Consider the following 24,493-nt stretch of genomic DNA (forward strand, 5'->3'; position numbering starts at 1 on the left):
GCTCATCCAGAACGCTGCTGCCAGGATTCTGACTAGAACCAGAAAATCTGAGCATATCACACCAGTCCTCAGGTCCTTACACTGGCTTCCAGTTACATTTAGGATTGATTTTAAAGTACTTTTACTTGTTTATAATTCACTCAATGGCCTAGGACCTAAATACAATTCAGAAATGCTCACTGAATATAAACCAAACAGACCACTCAGATCATTAGGATCGAGTCAGTTAGAAATACCAAGGGTTCACACAAAACAAGGGGAGTCTGCTTTTAGCTATTATGCGGCCCGCAGTTGGAACCAGCTTCCAGAAGAGATCAGATGTGCTAAAACATTAGCTACATTTAAATCCAGACACAAAACTCATCTGTTTAGCTGTGCATTTGTTGAATGAGCACTGTGCTACGTCCAAACTAACTGCACTGTATTTTATGTATAATCATTTTTATTTTTAACTGTTCTAAATTCATTTTAAATCAATTTAAATGTTTTTTTAAATTTCTGGTTTTATTGCTTTGATTATTTTTTTATTATTATTATTTTACTTTGTGTATGAAATGTGCTATATAAATAAACTTGCCTTGCCTTGCCTTTTCAGTGGTATGACCCCAAATATTATGAACAAATGAAGAGGTGGCAATATATTTTTTTTAGGTCTAAAGAAAATGTATTATTTATTTAAAATAAATGAATAAATAAACGAACATAAATAAATATTTTTTAAATGTATGTTTTACTATTTTTGTGTAAATATAAAATACTCCCTTGGATGCCTATATTTATAATTATTCCTTTACATATGAATTAATTTTTAAAGCCCTACACACATCTGAACCAAAAGTGTATGGATTTTCATGTTGCAATGTGGAAATGGGCTAAAGCCATACCTTATTTTTGACTCTTGACCTGTAGAACTGTCCTAGTGCCAATTAGTTTGGCAATCCTAGTCCACCTGCAGCCAAACTATGCCTAGAAAACATAAAAAACAAAATACAATTTAATTCATTTTATGAGAGAAAGAGAGAGCACTGTTCCTTTGTGTTCATAAATCATACCAGTCGTTTCTCAAAGAGATCCTTCTCTTCTTCAACTCAACGAGTTTTTGCTCCAGAACTCTTCACCAATGTCCTACAAAGACATTCTGAATGAATTATTGTACTAATACACACACACATACACACAACCATTCAAAAGTTTGGGGTCGATAATGTAATGTTTTTTTCTCTTATGTTCACCAAGGCTATTTGATCAAAAATACAACAAAACAGACATACTGAAAAATGTTATTAGAATTTACAATAACAGTTTTATATATTCAAATGTAATTTATTCCTGTGGCAGCAGAGCTGAATTTTCAGCATTTACTTCAAAAAAACGTAACATCTGTAACAATGTAAGTCTTTACGGTCATTTTTTATCAATTTTGTGTTCTTGGTGGATTAGTGTTTTAAAGAAAAATCTTACATACACCAAACTTTTGAACGGTTGTGTTCTTGAAGTTTACATGTTTACAGTTCATGAACATAAACTGATAAAAGAAGGGAGCTCACTTTTTGACTTTAGTCTTCTCATTGGTCCATGCTCCCTTGTGCCACCTGGTGCTTTTTTACGGGAAAAATAATACCTTTTCTTTTAAGAAAAACAACCAAATTCTTTTAATGAATGATCACATCCATTTGTCATTATGGGATGTGAAAACCAAACATGAAAAAAATGAGAATTAATCAGTGTGACATGTAAAGAGTGAAGGATACTGTTCTTCTAGCAGCATGCTCTCAATGGTTTGTCTGTTCTCGTCGCTGATGGAGCACACACAATAACAACAACAAATCATATCCATTTTCAGAGTATCTTTATATATAGTGTTAAAACAGTTATCATTTTAGGGTGCGCTAACCCTTAAAATCCATATGACTTTACCAGTATACTGCTGTTTGTCTTCTAAGCAGACTGTAAGTATTGATCCTGCAGAATCTCAGCACCGCTCAGGTCCCTGTCAAGAGAACTGACAAATAATAAAGGCGTTAATTTCATAAGAATGTGTTTACAGAAATTCATTTACAAAAGACAATTATGGAGTGCATGATTACTGAATATTTAAAAGTGCATATAGTTAAAATGACATGGCAGCTTAGATATGCAGCCTTATAAGGAAGAATCCTTTAATTTGGAAAGCACCCATTGTCTGGTCACCCTTATGGAACCCCTCCTTGTGCCTGTAAATGATCCTCAAGTGATTTTACATTCATAGAAGTCTTACCTGTTCCATTCCAAGTCTCCAACAATCTCCTGTACCCTCCAATTCTCCAACAATCTCCTATACTCATCTTCAAGTGTCCAGCGATCTCCCATACTCTCCTTCGAGTCTCCAGTGATCTCCTATACTCTCCTTCGAGTCTACAGTGATCTCTCTCCTTCAAGTCTCTAGTGATCTCCTATACTCTCCTTCAAGTCTCCAGCTATCTCCTATACCCATCGCTGAGTCTCCAGCAATCTCCTATACTCACCTTCAAGTCTCCAGCTATCTCCTATACTCACCTTCAAGTCTCCAGCTATCTCCTATACCCATCGCTGAGTCTCCAGTGATCTCTCTCCTTCAAGTCTCCAGTAATCTCCTATACTCTCCTTCAAGTCTCCAGCGATCTCCCATACTCTCCTTCGAGTCTCCAGTGATCTCTCTCCTTCAAGTCTCTAGTGATCTCCCATACTCTCCTTCGAGTCCCCAGTGATCTCTCTCCTTCAAGTCTCCAGTGATCTCCTATACTCACCTTCAAGTCTCCAGCGATCTCCTATACTCTCCTTCGAGTCTCCAGTGATCTCTCTCCTTCAAGTCTCCAGCGATCTCCCATACTCTCCTTCGAGTCTCCAGTGATCTCTCTCCTTCAAGTCTCTAGTGATCTCCTATACTCTCCTTCAAGTCTCCAGTAATCTCCTATACTCTCCTTCGAGTCCCCAGTGATCTCTCTCCTTCAAGTCTCCAGTAATCTCCTATACTCTCCTTCGAGTCTCCAGCGATCTCCTATACTCACCTTGAAGTCTCCAGCGATCTCCTATACTCACCTTCAAGTCTCCAGCGATCTCCTATACTCACCTTGAAGTCTCCAGCAATCTCCTATACTCACCTTCAAGTCTCCAGCGATCTCCTATAATCACCTTCAAGTCTCCAGCGATCTCCTATACCCACCGCTGAGTCTCCAGCAATCTCCTATACTCATCTTCAAGTCTCCAGTGATCTCCTATACTCACCTTCAAGTCTTCAGCGATCTCCTATACTCACCTTCAAGTGTCCAGCAATCTCCTATACTCACCTTCAAGTCTCCAGCGATCTCCTATAATCACCTTCAAGTCTCCAGCGATCTCCTATAATCACCTTCAAGTCTCCAGCAATCTCCTATACCCACCGCTGAGTCTCCAGCAATCTCCTATACTCATCTTCAAGTCTCCAGTGATCTCCTATACTCACCTTCAAGTCTTCAGCGATCTCCTATACTCACCTTCAAGTGTCCAGCAATCTCCTATACTCACCTTCAAGTCTCCAGCGATCTCCTATAATCACCTTCAAGTCTCCAGCGATCTCCTATAATCACCTTCAAGTCTCCAGCAATCTCCTATACCCACCACTGAGTCTCCAGCAATCTCCTATACTCATCTTCAAGTCTCCAGTGATCTCCTATACTCACCTTCAAGTCTTCAGCGATCTCCTATACTCACCTTCAAGTGTCCAGCAATCTCCTATACTCCTACTGAGTCTCCAGCGATCTCTGTCTCTCTCCTGCTCACTACTGCACTGGAATGTTTATTTGAGCAATTCACAGTCAGTTTGGTTTACCTGCCTCAGTTTATCATCTTATTTACTTCCCTGTTCATCCCACCATCCTCCACACCTGCTGTGTTGTGTTTTCTTACCCGATTTATTCATCTGCTGTGCCTTCCAATGTACAATTTCCGATATCTGCATATATCCAGCTGTCAATAAATACGCTTTGGGTTCAACTAAGCTAACTTGTTGCACTGCGTTTAGCAAAAGAGGTTGTTATTGCTGGTGAACATTTAGTATGTGAAGCTAAACAGCGACACACATAAACACACAAAGGTTTGTGCATATTAAATTAATTATTTTTTACTGTAATATTACTTTTTATTTTTATTTAAAGGTCTATTACTTTTTTTATTATATACCTAATTATATAACTTATTTTATTATGCAATTTATTATTATTATATACATGATGTCAGAGTCAGTAGGAAGGGACCCAGAATTAAATTGGCAGTGCATTGTCCGTGGTAAAAATTAACATGGATTGACACGGAAATATAGTAATTTCACAATAAATAGATATAAAGTAAAGTCTACTGTGTTTCGCAGTAAACATGGAAAAACGCACTTTTATATAAACAAGGTAACATTATAGACACACTTATGGAGGTAGAATAACTAGTTCTTTAAGACCTGCAGTATTACTTGAAATAAAGATATAAATACAAAGGAAAGGCATGAGAGCCGACTGTTTCTGTCAGTTTTAGCTTAAAATATTTGTGATAGCCTACTTTTAACTAAAGAAAAGTAGGCTATATGCTGCGTTTAAATGTGTTGCCACTAGGGGTGTGCGATATATATCATCTGCGATAATATTGCAACTGTTGTTTAAACGATGTGCGATTTGACATTATCGAGTATTTTGCAAAAACCTTTCAAAACACACCTACAGAGTGAAGATCAAAAGCAAAAACAAAAGAGAGAAATCAGAGCAAAAACTACAGCAAGGATACACAAACAAAGCAAACAACAGGGCAAGACTGGAATACAGAGCAGCAAGTCAGTAACTGTGTCTATGGCAGAAGACAAACCAGCCAACACAAGAGGAAGAAATAGGACAATATAAAGGGAGGAAAGCACAAGAGGGCCAGGTGAGCATAATTAATGAAATGAGAACAAGACAAGGGTTAAACAAGAGAGCGTTACCAAGAGAAGAAAGGTGGAAAAAACACATGGATGACATGAACAAATATAAAGCAATGTGTTAAGACACAAGACAAAGAAAGAAAAATTAAACAAACACAACACAACACAGACAAAGTCTGCCTCCCGTGAGAAGCTGAACTGGACCCCAACCGCCACCCACCGAGCGAAGTGTCACTATTGATCTTCACTGTCAGTGAGAGATATAAAGCAGGTATTCGCTATGGTAAGAGTGACTCAGCTGAGCGAGGGTGAGTGAGAGCGTCCCACCACCGGACGCCCTGATCCTTCCCATAGATATGGTGTGGAGGGACACCACTCAACATCACCATTCAAGACAGCGATCCCGCGGAAACTGAACACAGAGGAGTGAAGCTGTAATGCAAAGACTACCAATGCAGACTAGCAATGCTGGTAGATCATACATCTTTTAAATATGTGTGATGTAAATAATTTACTGATTGTGCAGTATCTAGAGATTCATTGATTGTAACAAAACTTTATGAGATTGCGATGAACAATTGAAAGGAGTGACAGTTGTCACCTCCGACAACATTTTGGGAAGCGTGGAACATAGTGCAGTTGCGCTTTGTTCATCCCGAGTTCGAGTCCTGGCTCGTGGACCTTTCCCGATCACACCCTGGTGTTTTCAATGTAATGTTAAAAGTGAAGAATATTATAACTAAACTTTGTTTTATTTATTTAATCATTAGATTACAGTAATTTAATATAAAGATATATGTGTTGGTCCCCACAAGCTTCTTTTTTTCGTAGATCTCATTGAGTTTGTCATTTGAAAAGTAGAACCCCTCACAAAACAGGGTGGTCACCCCAGGATTAGAGCCTTCACAATTTATCTTTAAAGAACTTTGTTTTTTACCTCCACAGGTGCATCTATTATGTTTGACCGACTGCATAAGCACTGCAAACGGAGTATTTGTGATGCAGGCGTCAGGCTGGTAGAGCAGGACTGGAGGGAAAACACAGCACAAACATACGAGAACACACAACAAGACCGCAAAACAACACAACTCAGCACAATGCAAGGAGAAATGACATGATGTAATAAAAGGGAAAAAATAACACACGAAAAACGCACACAGCAGTGAACACACACCCGGAGCAGTGGGCAGCCATTTATGCTGCGGCGCCCGGGGAGCAGTTGGGGGTTCGGTGCCTTGCTCAAGGGCACCTCAGTCATGGTATTGAGGGTGGAGAGAGCGCTGGACATTCACTCCCCCCACCTACAATCCCTGCCGGCCCGAGACTCGAACCCACAACCTTTGGATTACGAGTCCGACTCTCTAACCATTAGGCTACGACTTCCCAGTGGTGTAGTGGAGGGTATACGCAGGTATACGGTGTATACCCACTTCTTTATCAGTTGGCTTTGCGTATACCCACTTCTAAATCCCTTCTGATGCGCAACATTCAGTATAGTGTCCTGACTCCTGCATTAACCAAAATCATGACAGTCCACCACATGAATAGCTAATCCAGTCGCATGTGAATAAATGCTAATATTCTCTAAAAACGCCTAGTAAAGACGGTCAGGACCGTGGCGTCGCGGTTTGCTTTGAAATATGGTTGCGCCCGCACCCGCTCCAGAGAGAATGCGCGAGAGGTCTGCAGAGTGGTAAAATAATAATTAATTACTGACTAATTTGAATCAGTACATTATAACGAAAACAATATCTTAAAATGAAAAGAAGGTTTTAATGATCAGAAATTTCTTAAACTGATGATCTCCTGTTAACGTTTCAGTCAAGGATCCAGTATACGAATGCATTCAAACAGTAAGTTCAAAACAGCTTTAATACAGAGAAAATCTACTGAAAGTAGCCTAAAACAACGCGCCAGGTGAGGCTCGCGCAGCCGGTAGAAGAGAATATTGTTGAGAAATCAAAACAAATTAACATAACTGCACAAAGATGAAACATACTGCGGTAAAAAGACGGGGGGTTTTTTTTATGTATAACATATGATGCCTATTTAAGCAACACGAGAGTTAATTTTTCCCCCTGAAAACCAATACAATTGCAAATTTTGCATTGATTTTATGCAAGAGTTCAAATGAGTAGTTAACGTTAAGTGCTGTATAATTTAGACCAGGGTTCCTCAAATCTTACCCTGGAGGTCCAATCTGCTGCAGAGTTTAGCTCCAACCCTGATCAAACTCACCTACCTGCAGGGCCTGTTCTAGACATTAGGAGGCCCTAGGCAAAATTCATGTTGGAGGCCCCACACCCCCAATAAAAAGCACTTGAAACAAATGTGATTCCTAACCTTTTTATTTATACAACATTTCATTTTAAATTTGTATATTTTTACTTAGTAACAAAGTTTGAACACATTACTATTTTTAATGTTTTTGAAAGTCACTTATGATCATCAAGTCTTCATTTATTTGATCAGAAATACAGAAAGAACGATAATATTGTGAAACTTTAAATAATGGTGTTCTATCTTTGCCATTCTTTAAAATATTTATTTCTATGAGTCATAGCTGAATTTTCAGCATCATTCGTGGCCTAATGTTTAGAGAGTCTGACTCGTAACCAAAAACTTGCGAGTTTGAGTCTTAGGTCCGGCAGGGATTGTAGGTGGGGGGAGTGAATGACCAGTGCTCTCTCCACCGTCAATACCACGACTGAGGTGCCCTTGAGCAAGTCACCGAACACCCAACTGCTCCCAGGGCACCACAGCATAAGTGGCTGCCCACTGCTCCGGGTGTGTGTTCACGGTGTGTGTGTTCACTACTGTGTGTTAGTGCACTTAGGATGGGTTAAATGCAGAGCACAAATTCCGAGTATGGGTAACCATACATTTTGACCAGTAGCCTACTGTATGTACATATTAATCAAACTTTATCTAAGGTAATCTTTTTGTTTGTTTGTTGAGGATGTTATTATAGCCATGATAAAATTATGATTATTTTGCAGTAAGTTTTTCTGTAATTTATTCACAGTTCCTGAATACCACTTCAGTAAATGAACATCAGTGCTTTTATATTTTTTTTACTTGCTGGGTATGGACAGGGTTTCTCCCTCCCATTTATTAACTATGACCAACCAATATTAACTATGATATTGCCATATTATTAATATTAATATGATTTTAGCCTATCTATTGCATTGCCACCTTAAATAGCCTATACATCAGCACAATTTAGAAGTTTCACACATCTGAGGTACTTTTTTGAAACATAAAAAAATGGTAGTGTGTTTGCTTTTTGAATTTGAATTAGTGCTGTCAAATAATTAATCGAGATTAATCGCATTCAAAATAAGTTTTTGTTTACATAATATATGTGTGTGTACTGTGTATATTTATGGTGTATATATAAATACAAGCAATTATGCGATTAATCGTTTAACTAATTTGAATACAAAGTTCTTTGTTTTAACTTTTGTAGCTATTTTGCTAGTCAGCTCCCAACACGATGTCATTTTTGCACAAATTCAAAGCTTTGTGTTTGGTAGCATCAGTGCAGCGGCGCTCACGCTCTTTTAAACTCGAAATAAATTGGTGAATGATCGGTCCAGAAAGACTGAGGCCCTAGGCATTCGCCTGCTCTGCCTATAGCTAGCACCGGCCCTGACTACCTGTGATTTTCTAATGATCTTGAAGACTCTGATTCGCATGCTCAGGTGTGTTTGATAAGGGTTAGAGCTAAACTCTGCAGGAATGGTCCAGATTTGAGGATCCTGATTTAGACAGTCAATGTTGACCATTTCTACTCGATTTGGTTAGCCTAACAAAAAAAAAATAGTTCCAAACAAAGATCACAGCAGAACAGTCGCGCATCTCAGAGCAACACATTTTACTGAATTAATAATTTGAGTCATTGATTCAATAAACCATTCATAGAGGCGCTTGCTTCATTCTTGAATGAATTAGTCATCTGATCAAATCATTTGAATAAATAATTCAATGGCTCACTTGCTGCCACCTACTGGCGGCTTACTTTCATATTTAAAAGTAGCTTACTGTATTTTCCCCAACATATTTGTATATTTAAAAAAAAAATTTTTTAAACACATAGCATTATTTATGCAGTTGTAATTTTGGAAAAAGCATTCATGTTACATTTCAGTATCATTAAACTGTGTAAATGCAAATAAATGCTATTGACTTCTGCTTCTTCCATTTTATTCATGTCGTATTATATTAACTGGATTTTTTTATGAAACAAAAGGTTGATGACACATTTAATAAGGTTAAGAAAAAAAAAACTGCCCTTTATATAAAACCTTTATATATGTTGCTGATGTTTTTTGGCTAGTAGAAGTTGTTAATGGCCGGTAACTTAAAAATGTATTTGCAAGATTGTATGGTGAGTGAAAAAATTAATTTCAAACCCTGTTGCAGACCCCTGGTATAGTAGCATGTACAGGCAAGTCAAGGCAACAGGTTTAGTTGGCGTTTCCTTGGGGGATGGGAGAGTATACCCACTTCTTCAGGCACCACTACACCACTGCGACTTCCCCATAATAGCGGTGAAAGTGAAACTTTAGTGCACACTGAAATTAAATGTTTAGGCCACACGAAGCTGTTAGAAAGCAGATTAAGGATTTTCTAGAAGCAAGGGTAAAATAACATTTTGTGTGACCACCCTAACAAAGCTGAAATGTGGTATTTTATCCACTAAAATAAATATAATCTTACCATATCCAAAAACTCGCTCACTCTGCTGTTTTTAATAGATTACATGCACTAGAATTTTATTGAATACTACCTGGAGACACGTTTTTAATTAAAATGTTCATATCAATAAAGGATTTATTGACTTTTAATAGACCTTATTTTGAAATGTACAGAAATACGTGCTTTCATATGTGCGTTAGTTATGATTATTTCATTTATTCACTACTTTTATTATTAATGTCTCATTTCAGTTTTAGTTTGGCTCTAGTTTTGTATTTATTCCAGTTTATATGAAAATGTTCATGTAGCATGGATTAAAATTCATATAGCCTACAGAAATCCTTTTCACTGAACATGTTTCTAAAAATAAGTTAGAAACGTTGTCAGAAGCGTGGTTTATAGCCTAAGTGGAGCTTGTATTTAGTCTTCAAAATTCATAAAAATTATATTATTTTGTGAAGATTATTTTGATGGACAAAACGTGTAAGTTTCGTGAGCTTTATTGCCAGGTATGTTTACACATACGAGAAATTTGTTTTAGTGACAGAAGCTCCACAGTGCATCAGAATGACAGCGACAAGACAAGACACGGAAAACAAAAAGAATAATATACAAATATACAAAATATTAAAAATAAATAAATAATAAATAATGCATTATAGCATTGTGTATTCCGTGTTAGTGTTCATGAAATGGATTGCCTGAGGGAAGAAACTGTTCTTGTGTCTGGTCGTTCTGGTGCTCAGAGCTCTAGCGTCAACCAGACTGCAACAGTTCAAAGAGGAAGTGTGCTGGATGTGAGGGGTACAGAGAGATTTTCTTAGCCCTTTTGCTCACTCTGGATGAGTACAGTTCTTGGAGAGTGGGGAGGGTTGTACCAATGATTCGCTCAGCAGTCTACCCTCTATAGTCTTCTGAGGTCAGATTTGGTAGTTTAGCTGAACCAGACAGTTATAGAAGTGCAGAGGATGGATTCAATGATGGTGGAGTAGAACTGTTTCAGCAGCTCCTGTGGTAGGTTGAACTTCCTCAGGTGGCGAAGGAAGTACAGCCTCTGCTGGGCCTTTTTCACAGTGGACTCAATGTGATTGTCACACTTCAGGTCCTGGGAGATGGTGGTGCCCAGGATTCTGAATGACTCCACTGTTGTTACAGTGCTGTTCATGATGGTGAGTGGGGGGAGAGCAGGGGGGGTTTCTCCTGAAGCCCACAGTCATCTCCACAGTTTTGAGCATGTTCAGCTCCAGGTTGTTGAGACTGCACCAGATAGCCAGCTCTTTAACCTCCTGTCTGTAAGCAGATTTGTCACCGTCCTGGAGTAGGCCGATGAGTGTGGTGTCATCTGCAAACTTTAGGAGCTTGACAGAGGTGTCTTTAGAGATCCAGTCATTGGTGTACAGGGAGAAGAGCAGTGGGGAGAGAACGCAGCCCTGAGGGGCACCAGTGCTGATGGTGCGAGTGAGGGTCCATGATGTTACAGTCTCTGTGAGCTTGTCCAGATCGGTGGCAGCAGCTTCAAAAACACTCCAATCAGTGAGAGAGAAACAGGCTTGTAAATCCTGCTCTGCTTCATTAGTCTATCTTTTTACAGTCCTTAATACAGGTTTAGCTGATTTCAGTTTCTGCCTGTAGGTCGGTATGAGATGAACTAAACAGTGATCAGAGAGTCCCAAAGCTGCCCGTGGGACACAGTGATATGCATACTTTATTGCTGTGTAACAGTGATCCAGTATATTACTGTCTCTGGTGGGACATGTAACATGATGTCTGTATTTTGACAGTTCACGTGAGAGGTTTGCTTTATTAAAGTCCCCGAGAATTATTAAAACAGAGTCCGGGGGTTGTTGCTCATTAAAGTCCCCGAGAATGATTAAAACAGAGTCCGGGTGTTGTTGCTCACTCTCTATGATCATATCAGCGAGTTTCTGTAAAAAAGGAGTTCTGTAGCAGAAGGAGTTCGTCCGTTTTGTTGGGTAGAGAGCAGAGATTCGCCAGATGGATGCTAGGCAGCGGCGTTCTGAATCCGCGCTGTCTGAGCTTCACGAGCGCGCCAGCTCGCTTCCCGCATCTGCGCGTCCTGAAGCATTTGATCAGCGCCGCAGCTCCGCCATCTACAACGTTCAGCAAAATGTCGGAATAATCGAAATCCAGTACAAGATTTTGTAGTGTGTTCTGTGCATGTTCAGCAGTTCATCCCTAGTAAAACTGATCGTGTTTGAGAAACAAAAAACAGGGAAAACTAACAAAAACAGTACAAACACTGAAGAGCTAAGCACTGTGGCTGCCATGCACGGCGCCATCGTATGCTGGGCCATAAAAGTTGCTAAATGACGTTGTGATGTCATTGGATGATGATGTCATTACTCAAATCTCAGCAAAGAGTATTATTTTAAATATGTTCATTTAGATTTTTTTGTAAAAATAAACATTTAATATATATTATTTGTGAAAGCGAAATGAACACATTTTTATAATATTTTTATTTTTAAATAAAACATTGGATTATTGAAAAGTTAAATATTTTTGATCAATTACATTTTATGTGTTCTCCAAATAACTAGTAAAACTACACAATTAACAATTACAACTGGTAGTAAGTTAAATGCTACACTCTAAGGAAAGTCCATAAAATAGGGCACAGTGTACTCATGTTAATATGAAGAAATTTTTTGCATAAATTTTTTCACCAGCATATTTTAAATGACACAATGCATTGAGATTGCTAAATCTTTAGTTGCTAAATCTAGCAACAAAATTGCTAAGTTGGCAACACTGAGAAGCTAACAGCCGGTTGGCCTACAAAGTGATGTCATAGTGGAACTATGGACCCTCGTTCATCAACGCATTCCCGCTGTTCAGAGAATGGAAGGCTCGCCCAAAAAAAAAAAATACAAGAAGCAGCAGCATCCTACGGAAGCGTATTGCATTCACTTGAGGAAAAAAAATCTACTCTGTTTTTCTGAATTAATGAGTTAATTATCTCAGAATTACGAGATAATTTTTCATGAAAAAAAGTTTTTGCTCAGTTTTTCTGAATTAACGAGTTAATTATCTCAGAATTACGAGATAATTTTTCATTAAAAAAAGTTTTTGCTCTGTTTTTCTGAATTAATGACAATTATCTCGTAATTCTGAGATAATTAACTCGTTAATTCAGAAAAACAGAGTAGATTTTTTTTCCTCAAGTGAATGCAATACGCTTCCGTAGCATCCTAACGTCCCTTCTGAACAAACAAGAAGCGGCCCATTCAAACGCTTGAGAAGAAAGACACCCTGCATCTCAATATGCATACTATCCCACCCTATCTGCCCTAAATAGTATTGAAAATGACTACTATCACATAGAATTTAGGATGGATAGTATGCACACTGGGACGCAGGCACAGTCTTTGACAAAGCTGAAATGAAAAGACGTCTTCATTTGCTGCTTTTCCAGCTGCGAGATTCAGTGTCTGAAAACAGATGCCATAGTTGCACGTTTTCTTCTGGACAGGTTTTGTTTGCTTTCGAAGTGTTTTGTTAGCAATTAACTATTTAGCTTAAGCAGTTTGTGTATCTTTACCAATTAGCTCATTGCTAACAGCACCTATAGGACTAATAGGGAACTATATGTTTTCAAAGTTATGAGAAAAGTACAGCATCCACACCTTTGGTGCATGAATTCATAAAGCCTCCACCACTAGAGGTTTCCACCGTGTTTTCAGAGTCTTCCTACGAACATTGAGTACAGTGTCATGTTTCTTCATTTAAAATAAACAGTATAAATCAACTTTTATGTTTGGATGACTGCATTTTAGTTTGATGATGAATGGCTGAAATGCCAGGCCAAGCTAGAACTAATGTTGTTTGTGTGTGCGTGAGATACCTGTGCAATCAGATGGATTCAAAATCAAACGTAGCCTATACTTGTTGCAATTTTTTCCCTTTTTATTTATGTTTTATTTATATTAGGCATGTAGCCTATTATATATTTTGTGTAGCATTCCTTTTATAGACTTAATTTCTGTTTTTCTCTTTTCACAAAAGCGCTGCAGGTGCGTGATGCGACTAAAGTCAACGGGAAGTGACATTAACAACATGGTTTGAATTTCAAATGTATGCCTGATGGAATGAAGAGTTGTGGCACTTGAAAAATGAAGGGAAGATGGGCGTTTTATTGTTACTACTGCTGTCATCTAGTGGTCAGTTGAAGAAGTACGTGGAGTAGTTTTATTATTTATATTCCCATGTATTAATTACAATTTATTATTTATTAAAATGTTTTATACACAATATTCCCAGTTACTTTGTCTAATTTTGCTCCGTTAATTAAAATATTTTCCAAACAATTTAGGCCACAGCCAAACAATGCATCTCAGAAACATTCGACAAAATTAAAAAATAAATAAATAATAATAATAAAATAAGTAAATAAACTGAATTTAAAAAGTTTTTTTTCCCTTAAAACGTACTAGGAGCAAGGCTGTTTAATAATGTTATTCAAGATATGCTTAGAGACATATTCAACACAATATATAAATGTAATTTTTTTTTTACTAGGGTAATGTAATAGGCCTACATCAGTGCTGGTTGTAACTGATTATGTAATCTAGATTACATAATCAGATTCCAAAAATATAATTACTTGTTATTAGATTATAGCCTACTACGTAAAAAACACTTGAATGCACGTATTACATGTTATTCATAAAATAGCAATCAATTTGTCATAATTTATTGATTCTCTCTAAGTTCTTTCTTTTTCCTGTCTAAAACTTACAGGTGCTGGTCATAAAATTTTTCAAAAATTCATGAAAAAGTTGATTTATTTCAGTAATACCATTCAAAAAGTGAAACTTGTATATTAGATTCATTCATTACACACAGACTGATATATTTCAAAGGTTTATTTCCTTTAATTTTGATGATTATAACTGACAACTAATGAAAGTCCCAAATTCAGTATTCTCAGAAAATTAGAATATTGTGAAAATGTTCAATATTGAAGACACCTGGTGCCACACTCTAATCAGCTAATTAACTCAAAACACCTGCAAAAGCCTTTAAATGGTCTCTCAGTCTAGTTCTGTAGGCTGCACAATCATGGGGAAGACTGCTGACTTGACAGTTGTCCAAAAGACGACCATTGACACCTTGCACAAGGAGGGCAAGACACAAAAGGTCATAGCTAAAGAGGCTGGCTGTTCACAGAGCTCTGTGTCCAAGCACATTAATAGAGAGGTGAAGGTGGTAGAAAAAAAGTGTACAAGCAATAGGGATAAGCACACCCTGGAGAGGATTGTGAAACAAAACCCATTCAAAAAATGTGGGGGAGATTCACAAAGAGTGGACTGCAGCTGGAGTCAGTGCTTCAAGAAGCACCACGCACAGACGTATGCAAGACATGGGTTTCAGCTGTCGTATTCCTTGTGTCAAGCCACTCTTGAACAAGAGACCGCGTCAGAAGCGTCTTGACTGGACTGCTGCTGAGTGGTCCAAAGTTATGTTCTCTGATGAAAGTAAATTTTGCATTTCCTTTGGAAATCAAGGTTCCAGAGTCTGGAGGAAGAGAGGAGAGGCACATAATCCACGTTGCTTGAGGTCCAGTGTAAAGTTTCCACAGTCATTGCATTGATGGTTTGGGGTGCCATGTCATCTGCTGGTGTTGGTCCATTGTGTTTTCTGAGGTCCAAGGTCAACGCAGCCGTCTACCAGGAGGTTTTAGAACACTTCCTGCTGCTGACCAACTTTATGGAGATGCAGATTTCATTTTCCAACAGGACTTGGCACCTGCACACACTGCCAAAGCTACCAGTACCTGGTTTAAGGACCATGGTATCCCTGTTCTTGATTGGCCAGCAAACTCGCCTGACCTTAACCCCATAGAAAACCTATGGGGTATTGTGAAGAGGAAGATGCAATACGCCAGACCCAACAATTCAGAAGAGCTGAAGGCCACTATCAGAGCAACATGGGCTCCCATAACACCTGAGCAGTGCCACAGACTGATCGACTCCATGCCACGCCGCATTGCTGCAGTAATCCAGGCCAAAGGAGCCCCAACTAAATATTGAGTGCTGTACATGCTCATACTTTTCAGTTGGCCAACATTTCTAAAAATCATTTTTTTTGCATTGGTCTTAATTGATAATCTAATTTTCTGAGATACTGAATTTGGGACTTTCATTTGTTGTCAGTTATAATCATCAAAATTAAAGGGAATAAACATTTGAAATCAGTCTGTGTGTAATGAATGAATCTAATATACAAGTTTCACTTTTTGAATGGTATTACTGAAATAAATCAACTTTTTCATGATATTCTAATTTTATGACCAGCACCTGTATAAGGCTCAGTAGTACCTCAGCAGTGCCACAGGCTGATCGCTTCCATGCCACACCTCACTTATGCTGTCATTTGTGCTAAAGGAGCCCCAACCCAGTATTGAGCACATAAATGAACATACTTTAAAGAACTTGAACTTTTCTGTTTTGCTAATCCTTTTTTGATTGATATTAGGAAATATTCTAATATTTTGAGATGCTGGATTTTTGACTTTCATGAGCTGTAAACTCAAAACAAAGTTAAAACAAACAAAAAAACTTTTGAAATGTTTACTTTATATGTAATGAATCTAAAATTTATGAAAGTTTCACTTTTTGAAATGTTACAAGAAAAAAATTATTTTTCACGATATTATAATTTGTTGAGATGCACCTATGTATTTTATATATATACATTTTATATATGTATTTTATCTATGCTTTTAAGTATTTCAATTGTTTACAGAAAACGTTATTCATGTCATAAAATGTTTTTAAACAAATCATGACAAAAATATCACTTGCATTCCCACTCATCTCAATTTTGCTTATTTCACAGTTCACCCTTACATCTAATCTGAGCAAATAATAAGCATAGTTTGGCGTGCTGTCCTAGAACTCCCATATCCCTAGGGATGAAAATAGACGAGGAGTGAGAATGCTGGAAAACTGTTGTAGGACAGCGGTAAGTAGGCTATTGTGATGGTTAGCTAAACGAGTTGTACCTGTGCCAAATCGGTTGATTATTTGATCGTGCTCCTCCCGAACTTAAAACATTATTTAAATGCGCATTCTGACCTGCTGGTGGCCCCAGTGCAAAGACTAGAAGTAAACAAACTATTTTATTTTCTTTTCTTTTCTTTTTCATTTTAAGTTACTTTTTATTATTATTTCTTCAATGTGGACTAAATGCCTTGTGAAACAATACACTAATTCGTCAAAACAATGTAGTTGGCCTATAGGCTACGAGCAAATGCAGTTATGTTTATGAGAAAATGAAACCGAAAGAATGTAGGTCGTGTGCCATTTAAGAATATGGCTTCTAATTATCAAGCGGATTCGGGTGAGTTTCATATAGGCTATATTCCGTTATCAAATAAACACAATTTCATAAAACCCAATGCAAGTTGTCTACTTAATCTAGAGAAGACCGTATTTTCAGCAATGTATCAATCTCAAGTGGTCTATCGCGGTGATTTTACACTTTTTCTGTGGTTTCGATAACACTCTCTCGGTTAATGTGTCATCTTTTCTAAATATTAATTTTCTAAAAACCAGTCGAGCCCATTTGTCAAACGTTTTACTACAGTGAATATTTCACGGGGTATGTTTGTTTCTCGAAGTCAGTCTTAAAGAAATACGGGGGCATGTTGTCACAATGGGAACCAGCGCCCTGTTGTATTTAAACCCTTTTAAAGTTGATCAGTCGCTCCATTCATTGCACACTGAGTCCGAACTTTTCATATGTCATCCTTTCCTATCAAAATGCTTACTACGGATGCGAAAATCGAACCTGATCCGATTTGTTTATTATTATTATGACGGACGAAAGTTTGGAAGGCAGTGTGTAAAAGTGATTGACAATGTGAGGTTGTATTTAATTTAATTTCGGACTCTGTGTACAAGGAAAGGACCTTTACTCAAAACTGTGTAGGTTTCACCTTCTCCAAATTGTATAAATTATGAGAATTTGTTTCTTCCTAGGTGAAGGCAGTCCCCCAGAGTACAGTGACAGCGACACAGACTTTGAGGAAGCCAGTGATTCTGGATCTGGATCTGATACTGAAGAAGATGCACAAACATCTAGCAAGGTACATCTCTTAAGACCTTTCAAAGGAAAGCAGATGACGGTGTCACCGTTCCAAAAGATGATTAGTAAGAACCACATTATTGAATGTGAATGCAGCTGGAGCTTAATAGGTGAATAAATATGAATAATTATGATGCTTTGTGTTAAAGCAGAATGTTTGTATGCATTACAATCGTGGTCGCTGCCGTTTTGGGGACAAGTGTAGGAATGAGCACATATGCAAGGACTTCCTGAAGGGTTCGTGCAAGTTTGGTGCTGGGTGTCGTCTCAACCACAACAGTCAGAGTTCATCGTCAGGACAGGGCAGACCCTCATCTGAAGGTATGTGTGTATAGGGGTGTAAAATTATGATAAATTCTACATGTTAAAATGAACTCTATCAACAATACTCAATAAAAAAATGAAAGTGTATATATCTTTCACAAAACATACTTGATCTTAAACTTAAAAAACATTTACATATGTAATTATACATGCATGCATGCATACACAGTGTGTGCAGAATTATTAGGCAAGTTGATATTCTGGTCTTTTTTTTTTTTTTTTTTTTTCTCCAAGAACATTTTACCAATTCCAAACCACATCAATCTTAACTACAATTGATTTTGTATTTAATCATTTATAAGTGATATATAACTGTTCATGAAGGCTGAAAGTCAAACTCCTTATTTCAGGTGTGCAGAATTATTAAGCAGGTTTTCTTTTACAGATAAAATTGATGTGGTTTGGAATTGGTAAAATGTTCTTGGAGAAAACAAGACCAGAATATCAACTTGCCTAATAATTCTGCAGTATGCATGGTATGCACAAGATTATTATATATACATTTTTATATACAGTGGTGTGTTTTTGCCCCTTTTTTATTTTTTGCATATGTCACACTTGAGTAATTCAGATCAAACTAATTTTAATATTACACAAAGATAACCAGAGTAAATACAAAATGCAGTTTTGAAATAATAATTTCATTTATTAAGGGAAAAAAGCTGTCTAAACCTGCCTGGCCCTATGTGGGGAAAAAAGCCTCCTAAATCTAACAACTGGTGGTGCCACCCTTTGCTGCAACAACTGCAATCAAGCATTTGTGATAACTAGCAATGAGTCTTTCACATTGGTGTGGAGGAATTTTGGCCCACTCTTCTTTGCAGAATTGTTTCAATTTGCCCACGTTGGAAGGTTTTCGAGCTTGAATGGACCGTTTAAGGTCATGCCACAGCATCTCAATCAGATTTAAGTCCGGACTTTGATTTGGCCACTCAAAAAAAAAACTTAATTTTGTTTTTCTTGAGCCATTCAGAAGCATCTTACCTGGGTTAAAGAGAAAAAGAACTGTGGTCCAAATTCCTAAAAGTACATTTTGAATTTCATTTGGAAATCAAGGTCTGGACTCTGGAGGAAGACTGGAGAGGCACAGAATCCAAGCTGCTTGAAGTCCAGTGTGACGTTTCCGAAGTCAGTGATGATTTGGGGTGCCGCTGGTGTTGGTCAATTGTTTTTTATCAAGTCCAAAGTCAATGCAGCCACCTACCAGGAGATTTTGGAGCACTTTATGCTTCCATCTGCTGACAAGCTGATTTCCTTTCCCAGCAGGAATTTAGCACCTGCCCACAGTGCCAAACCCACTTCCAAGTGATTTGCTTACCATGATATTAATGTGCTTGATTGGCTAGCCAACATGCCTGACCTGAACCCATTATGGAATCGGAGATATTTTCAAGAGAAAGATGAGAAAGTCGATCCAACAATGGAGACAAGTGCATTATTTTTATATATAAGGCTCAGTAGTACCTCAGCAGTGCCACAGGCTGATCACTTCCATGCCACACCTCACTTATGCTGTCATTTGTGCTAAAGGAGCCCCAACCCAGTATTGAGTGCATAAATGAACATGCTTTAAAGAACTTGAACTTTTCTGTTTCGCTAATCCTTTTTTTGATTGATTTTAGGAAATGTTCTAATATTTTGAGATGCTGGATTTTTGACTTTCATGAGCTGAAAGCTCTAATGAATCTAGAATATGTGTATAGAAGGGATGGATAGATTGCATGACCAATCATATTTGAGAACTATTGTATAATTAAGTATTAGTAATGGAGTACAATCACTCATACTTTATACCCTTGTATTTTATTGCAGATTGTTTGATTGTTGAATCAATTAATCTGCCTCACTAATCATTTTATATATTTTGTTTTAATCCCATATAGAGACTAGTGAAGAATTTGACGGGCCCTACAGATGGCAGCTGAATTTTGGAAGTGGCTGGGAGAACATTTCCAATGATCACATTCTAGAAGCCCAGTATTCACTCCCCAACACTAAAGGAATCAAGATCTATAACACCCAAGCTGGGTATGTGCAAAAAAATTAAAGATTTTTAAAGATTAATTGGTCACCTCAAATTAATAATCTGTCATTTTTTCCCCACATTTCATTCCTGTACACTATAACATGCCATAAAACTCCTACTCTGTTACTATGTGCTTGAAAAAAATTATTACAGCTGCTGTAATTTTAAAGGAATAATTTTTTTTCTCATTTGTATTATAGGGCTATATCGATTGATTTCACTAAAATGAGAGTTCTTCGGAAAACGAACATTAAAGTGCGCCGTATGAGCTCAAAGGACACCGAATGGCTGTGGTATTACAGAGCTGACCACAGCTGGTGTCAGTATGGAGACAAGGTGAGTTTCACATAAATATGACCTGTGGACTGGACAGCCTCCTTTTCATTTAATTCATCCACTAAAAATATCCAAGTGGGATATGCATGATTTCACAGGAGAAATTTTACTCATTTTGTCTGAACCATAATTTTTCAAAAACAAAAGTGGTGGAAATGACGGTAATGGTAATAAGTGTTGTACTTTGGAATAACATGGCAGACTGCTTTATCTGGCTAAATGTTAGTTATCAGTTTATGCATCCTAAGTACATCAATTTTTTGGCTTTGAAATGTCCACATTAAAACTACCAAATGAGTTATATAAATAACTATTTCCATATTTTTGTGTTCATCATTTTATGCAGAATATGGTGGATTTTTCTAAAGGATCATTTATATTGGGTATATTCGAGTCTGGGACAAAAACAAAAAAACTATGTTTATAAATGACTTAAATTTATAGATTATAAAGTTTCCAAGACAGTTTTGATGCAATTTTCAAAAAAGTTGCAGTTGTTTTTACATGAGTATCTGTTGCTGGGGGGTGAAACTGTATCTTACAGTTTAAAGTTATATGGATAATATACAGTCAAACCAATTTATTCGGAAACCTTCAGCACTTCTCACATCAGTTTATTCGCTATGGTTTAGAAAATGGTAATAAAATACTCAAACTGTGTCAGAACAAACTCATCTTGATAATGTCAGATAACTTTGATAGAAGGGTATATAATGAATTTGGTCGAATAGCTGCCAGCTGTTAAGTACACAATACCAATTTAGGTCAACCATTTTCAAAGCAATGCTTAAATTTGTTCATTCTGTGGAGTAAAAAGTTGCATTGGCAATTAAAGAAAAACATGGTCAGGTCAAAGTGTCTGAATTTTTGGTCCCAATTTTTTATCACTTTTACTGGTAGTCCACTGTATGAAGAATCTCTGGCTATAATATGTCACTGTTTGCTTTTTGTTATCCTCACTTACATAAATTAACTATAGTGTACTGCACCCAAACACTATATCTGGTGTCTGAATTATTTTTGGTTTGACTGTAAGTGATATTATGCATGGAGTTTGATTTTTATATTTAATAACTATCTATTGATTGTATCTGTGTCTATAGGGCAAAGCCAGTCCAATTCAGAGCTCAGAACTGGAGACGGCATATCAAAACAACCTCCGTGGTTCAGTCAAGTTCACTATTGACTCTACCCAGTACGAGATTAGCTTTAAAGGTTTTTGTATTCTCCCACACACATTTCCTTCAAATACCTTTCCATAAACAGGAACGATCACAATCATAAGTGTCTTTTGTGTTTCCAGAAATGTGTCAGAGAAATTTATCAACAGGCCGTAAGAGGCATGTTAGACGCCGCCCTAAATATGAACCATCATCTCAAAGTGGAAAGTAAATATGAAGAGCTTACTGAACAGATTTATGTTTTCCTTTTTATCTTATGAAGATTAGATCTAATTTGGATTGAATAAAATGCATATGTGTGTATTGTAAATACACTGGGGTCATATACTTTGTAGATCTTCTCAGATGGGTATGTAAGTACACATAACCAGCACTTCTAAATGTGTAATGTGTTCACTGAACAGATTGCTTGGAATCACTTCCCAAATAAAAAACATTTTGAGCCCTTCAACAAATACAACTCCAAAGTGGCAGTTTAAAGGGAGCAATCAGTGGTACACCTTCAAGAACACGGTAAAACTTTGTTACAAACAAGTCTTTTTTGGACATGTTAATGAGAGCTTTGCATATTTACTGTACATATGTACAGTAATTTCAACTCTTAACAGCTCTCTACAGTAGTTGATTCTAGTCATATTTTATATAATGTCTGTCAAATTGTACACTATTTGATCATTATTGATAGCAGTATACTTGTGCTATTTTTGTGACTCTTATCACCTTTGTCTGTTTTTCAAAAAGCAAGTTAGAGATCATTTTAGTGAAAGTAGTGAAAACTCCAAAGGGCTTCAGTAATATTTTTTGGAAAAACTGGTTTAAGATGGTCTCAGTTAGACCAAGCAGGGTTTTGGGGTTTTAATTAAATCTTAATTTTAGTTCAACTTGATTGACTAAAATAGCTAAAACCAAACCTGAAATTAAATGTGATTTTTCAAAAAAAAAAAAAAAAACCGCACAACAAAATTACTAAAACTTTAAAATTAAAATGACAAAAAGTAGAAAAAAGTCAAATTAAAAATAAAAACTAATAGAATCTCTGTGATGCTAAAACCAGGTTAGGCTGGTTTTTCTCTTTTCGGCAGAACAGTTAAAACCATTAAACAATAAGGAAGTAAATATTTATCTCATTGTAGTAATTTGGCTTGCAGATGAATATGTAAAGTAATATAATATTGTTATTGTTCATGCTGCTAGGTAGAGTGATTTTTAACGTTTAATCAGTGACGTCTTTTGAAATGAGGAAGCAATAATTTATTCTCTTTTGAATTGTAAAGATGGCGTACAATTAAAAAAAGGCAATAATTGTTACAAAATACAAATATTATGCATCAAGCGTTATGTATGGAAATTTGAACTGCAGTTTTCCATGACCATGTAACTTGATGGCAGTGTAATAATCGGGATAGTGTACATTCAACCGGTAATTACTGTAATATAAAGCCTTCAGGGAGATACAATACCAAACCTGATCACCCTGTAAGGATTTAGTTTGTGATAATTATGGACTGAATGTGCATTATCCCTTAATTCATGACACTGACTACTGTATTTATGGCCACAGAGAGATTCCAATCATTGCCACTGATCTTGATATTGTTTTTCAACAGGGAGGTTGTTCAGTCTCAAGTACTGACATTGAGAAGTGTTACCAACAAAACCAAACAACCATGAATTTCACCGTGAAGGGTGAAAATTACACTCTGGATTTTGCAAGTATGAAAAAATATTTGAAAGATTGCAAAATGTATCAAATGTCTCCAGTCTCTAATATAAGGTGCCACATGATCTTTGGGTTAATGAACATGACTCGACGCATTTTAAAGCTCGAGTCAAGATGAGATTATGAAAGTGATTTGAATATGATAAAAGATGCTGTTTTGTCTCTTTCTTTTCAGAGATGAGTCAAGTTAACCAGAGAACAAAGGCCGAACGCAAGATCAGGCGTGTGTGAAAGTAATAAGGATGCTCGAGGTCTTGCAGAAGATGTTGTGTGGTACTCGAGAAACGAGCAAATAAGAGTTGAATTTGGGGTTGAAGTAAACCAAACGTTATGTGATTTTGAATGTTTAATCATCTGGAATTATTGTAGTATTTGGTAAAATGACTGAAAAATGGAAACCCAAAGACTTTATTCAGGTATTTTGACAAATGTTAAGGTAACATGAAAGATTTAAGTTAAGCTGCTTATCAACTTGATGAGAAGCGTGTCTGAAGAAACCTGAAGCGTTTTTTTTTTTTTTTTTTTTTTAAGAATTATATATTTTAAAATGCTATCACTTTTGGTTATTCTATAATTACTCTTACTAGCCAATGTGCCATAAACATTATACTGCTTAATTTTACAATTAAGTGCCTGTTGGAAACTGCCTGAGAACCAATGTTAACAGACTGTTTGTGAACGTTTTTCCAGCTGGACGGTTTCATTTTCCATCTCTAGCATTTAAATATTCAGAGAGGTGCTCAAAGGATTAAAAAAAAAAAATCAGGGATATACACGGTAATATTGTGTGAATATTGAGCAATGTGCAATACACTCTACAATATTATCCAATATACAGTGCAGCATGTTTACATAATTTGCAAAATGCACAATCAATCAATGTTGCATCAAATAAATTGATAAAAGTTTGGATGAACCTATTTTTACTGAGTTTTAATTACAAACTGAACTGTTTACTTAGAAGTAACAACATGCAATGAATAATCTGTAGTATCATATGGATGCCTTTTTATGTAATACTTGATGGGGAAAAAATAAATAAAATTACAAAAAAAGATAAATGTGGCCTTATTTAACTTACACAGAATTTAACAGTTCCTTCAAACAATAATTACATTTCTACAGAGTATTTTAATGAATTCCAACCACAATTTTACTCACATTACGTTATTCTCTCTCTCTCGCTCTCT

General features: G+C 36.8%; 1 protein-coding gene across 3 annotated transcripts; it reads left to right on the forward strand.

Annotated features, from left to right (window-relative positions):
• Positions 1 to 16,895: 16,895 nt before the first annotated feature.
• LOC306858296 (zinc finger CCCH-type antiviral protein 1-like) lies at positions 16,896 to 24,332 on the forward strand. 3 transcript variants are annotated; one of them, XM_079398748.1, is made up of 10 exons: positions 16,896 to 16,969; positions 17,611 to 17,717; positions 17,922 to 18,037; positions 19,924 to 20,068; positions 20,267 to 20,402; positions 21,506 to 21,617; positions 21,706 to 21,790; positions 21,988 to 22,096; positions 23,191 to 23,296; positions 23,479 to 24,332. In XM_079398748.1, the coding sequence occupies exons 2-10, from the start codon at positions 17,698 to 17,700 to the stop codon at positions 23,532 to 23,534; spliced, it is 885 nt and encodes a 294-aa protein (XP_079254874.1). In that variant the 5' UTR covers positions 16,896 to 16,969; positions 17,611 to 17,697; the 3' UTR covers positions 23,535 to 24,332. The 3 variants fall into 3 exon arrangements, with proteins under 3 accessions (XP_079254874.1, XP_079254872.1, XP_079254873.1); XM_079398746.1 differs by having other exon boundaries at positions 16,910 to 16,969; positions 17,866 to 18,037; XM_079398747.1 differs by having other exon boundaries at positions 16,912 to 16,969; positions 17,869 to 18,037.
• The last annotated feature ends 161 nt before the right edge of the window (positions 24,333 to 24,493 follow it).

The sequence above is a fragment of the Barbus barbus genome (assembly GCF_936440315.1).
Source record: "Barbus barbus genome assembly, chromosome: 39".
NCBI classification, from domain to species: Eukaryota; Metazoa; Chordata; class Actinopteri; order Cypriniformes; family Cyprinidae; genus Barbus; species Barbus barbus.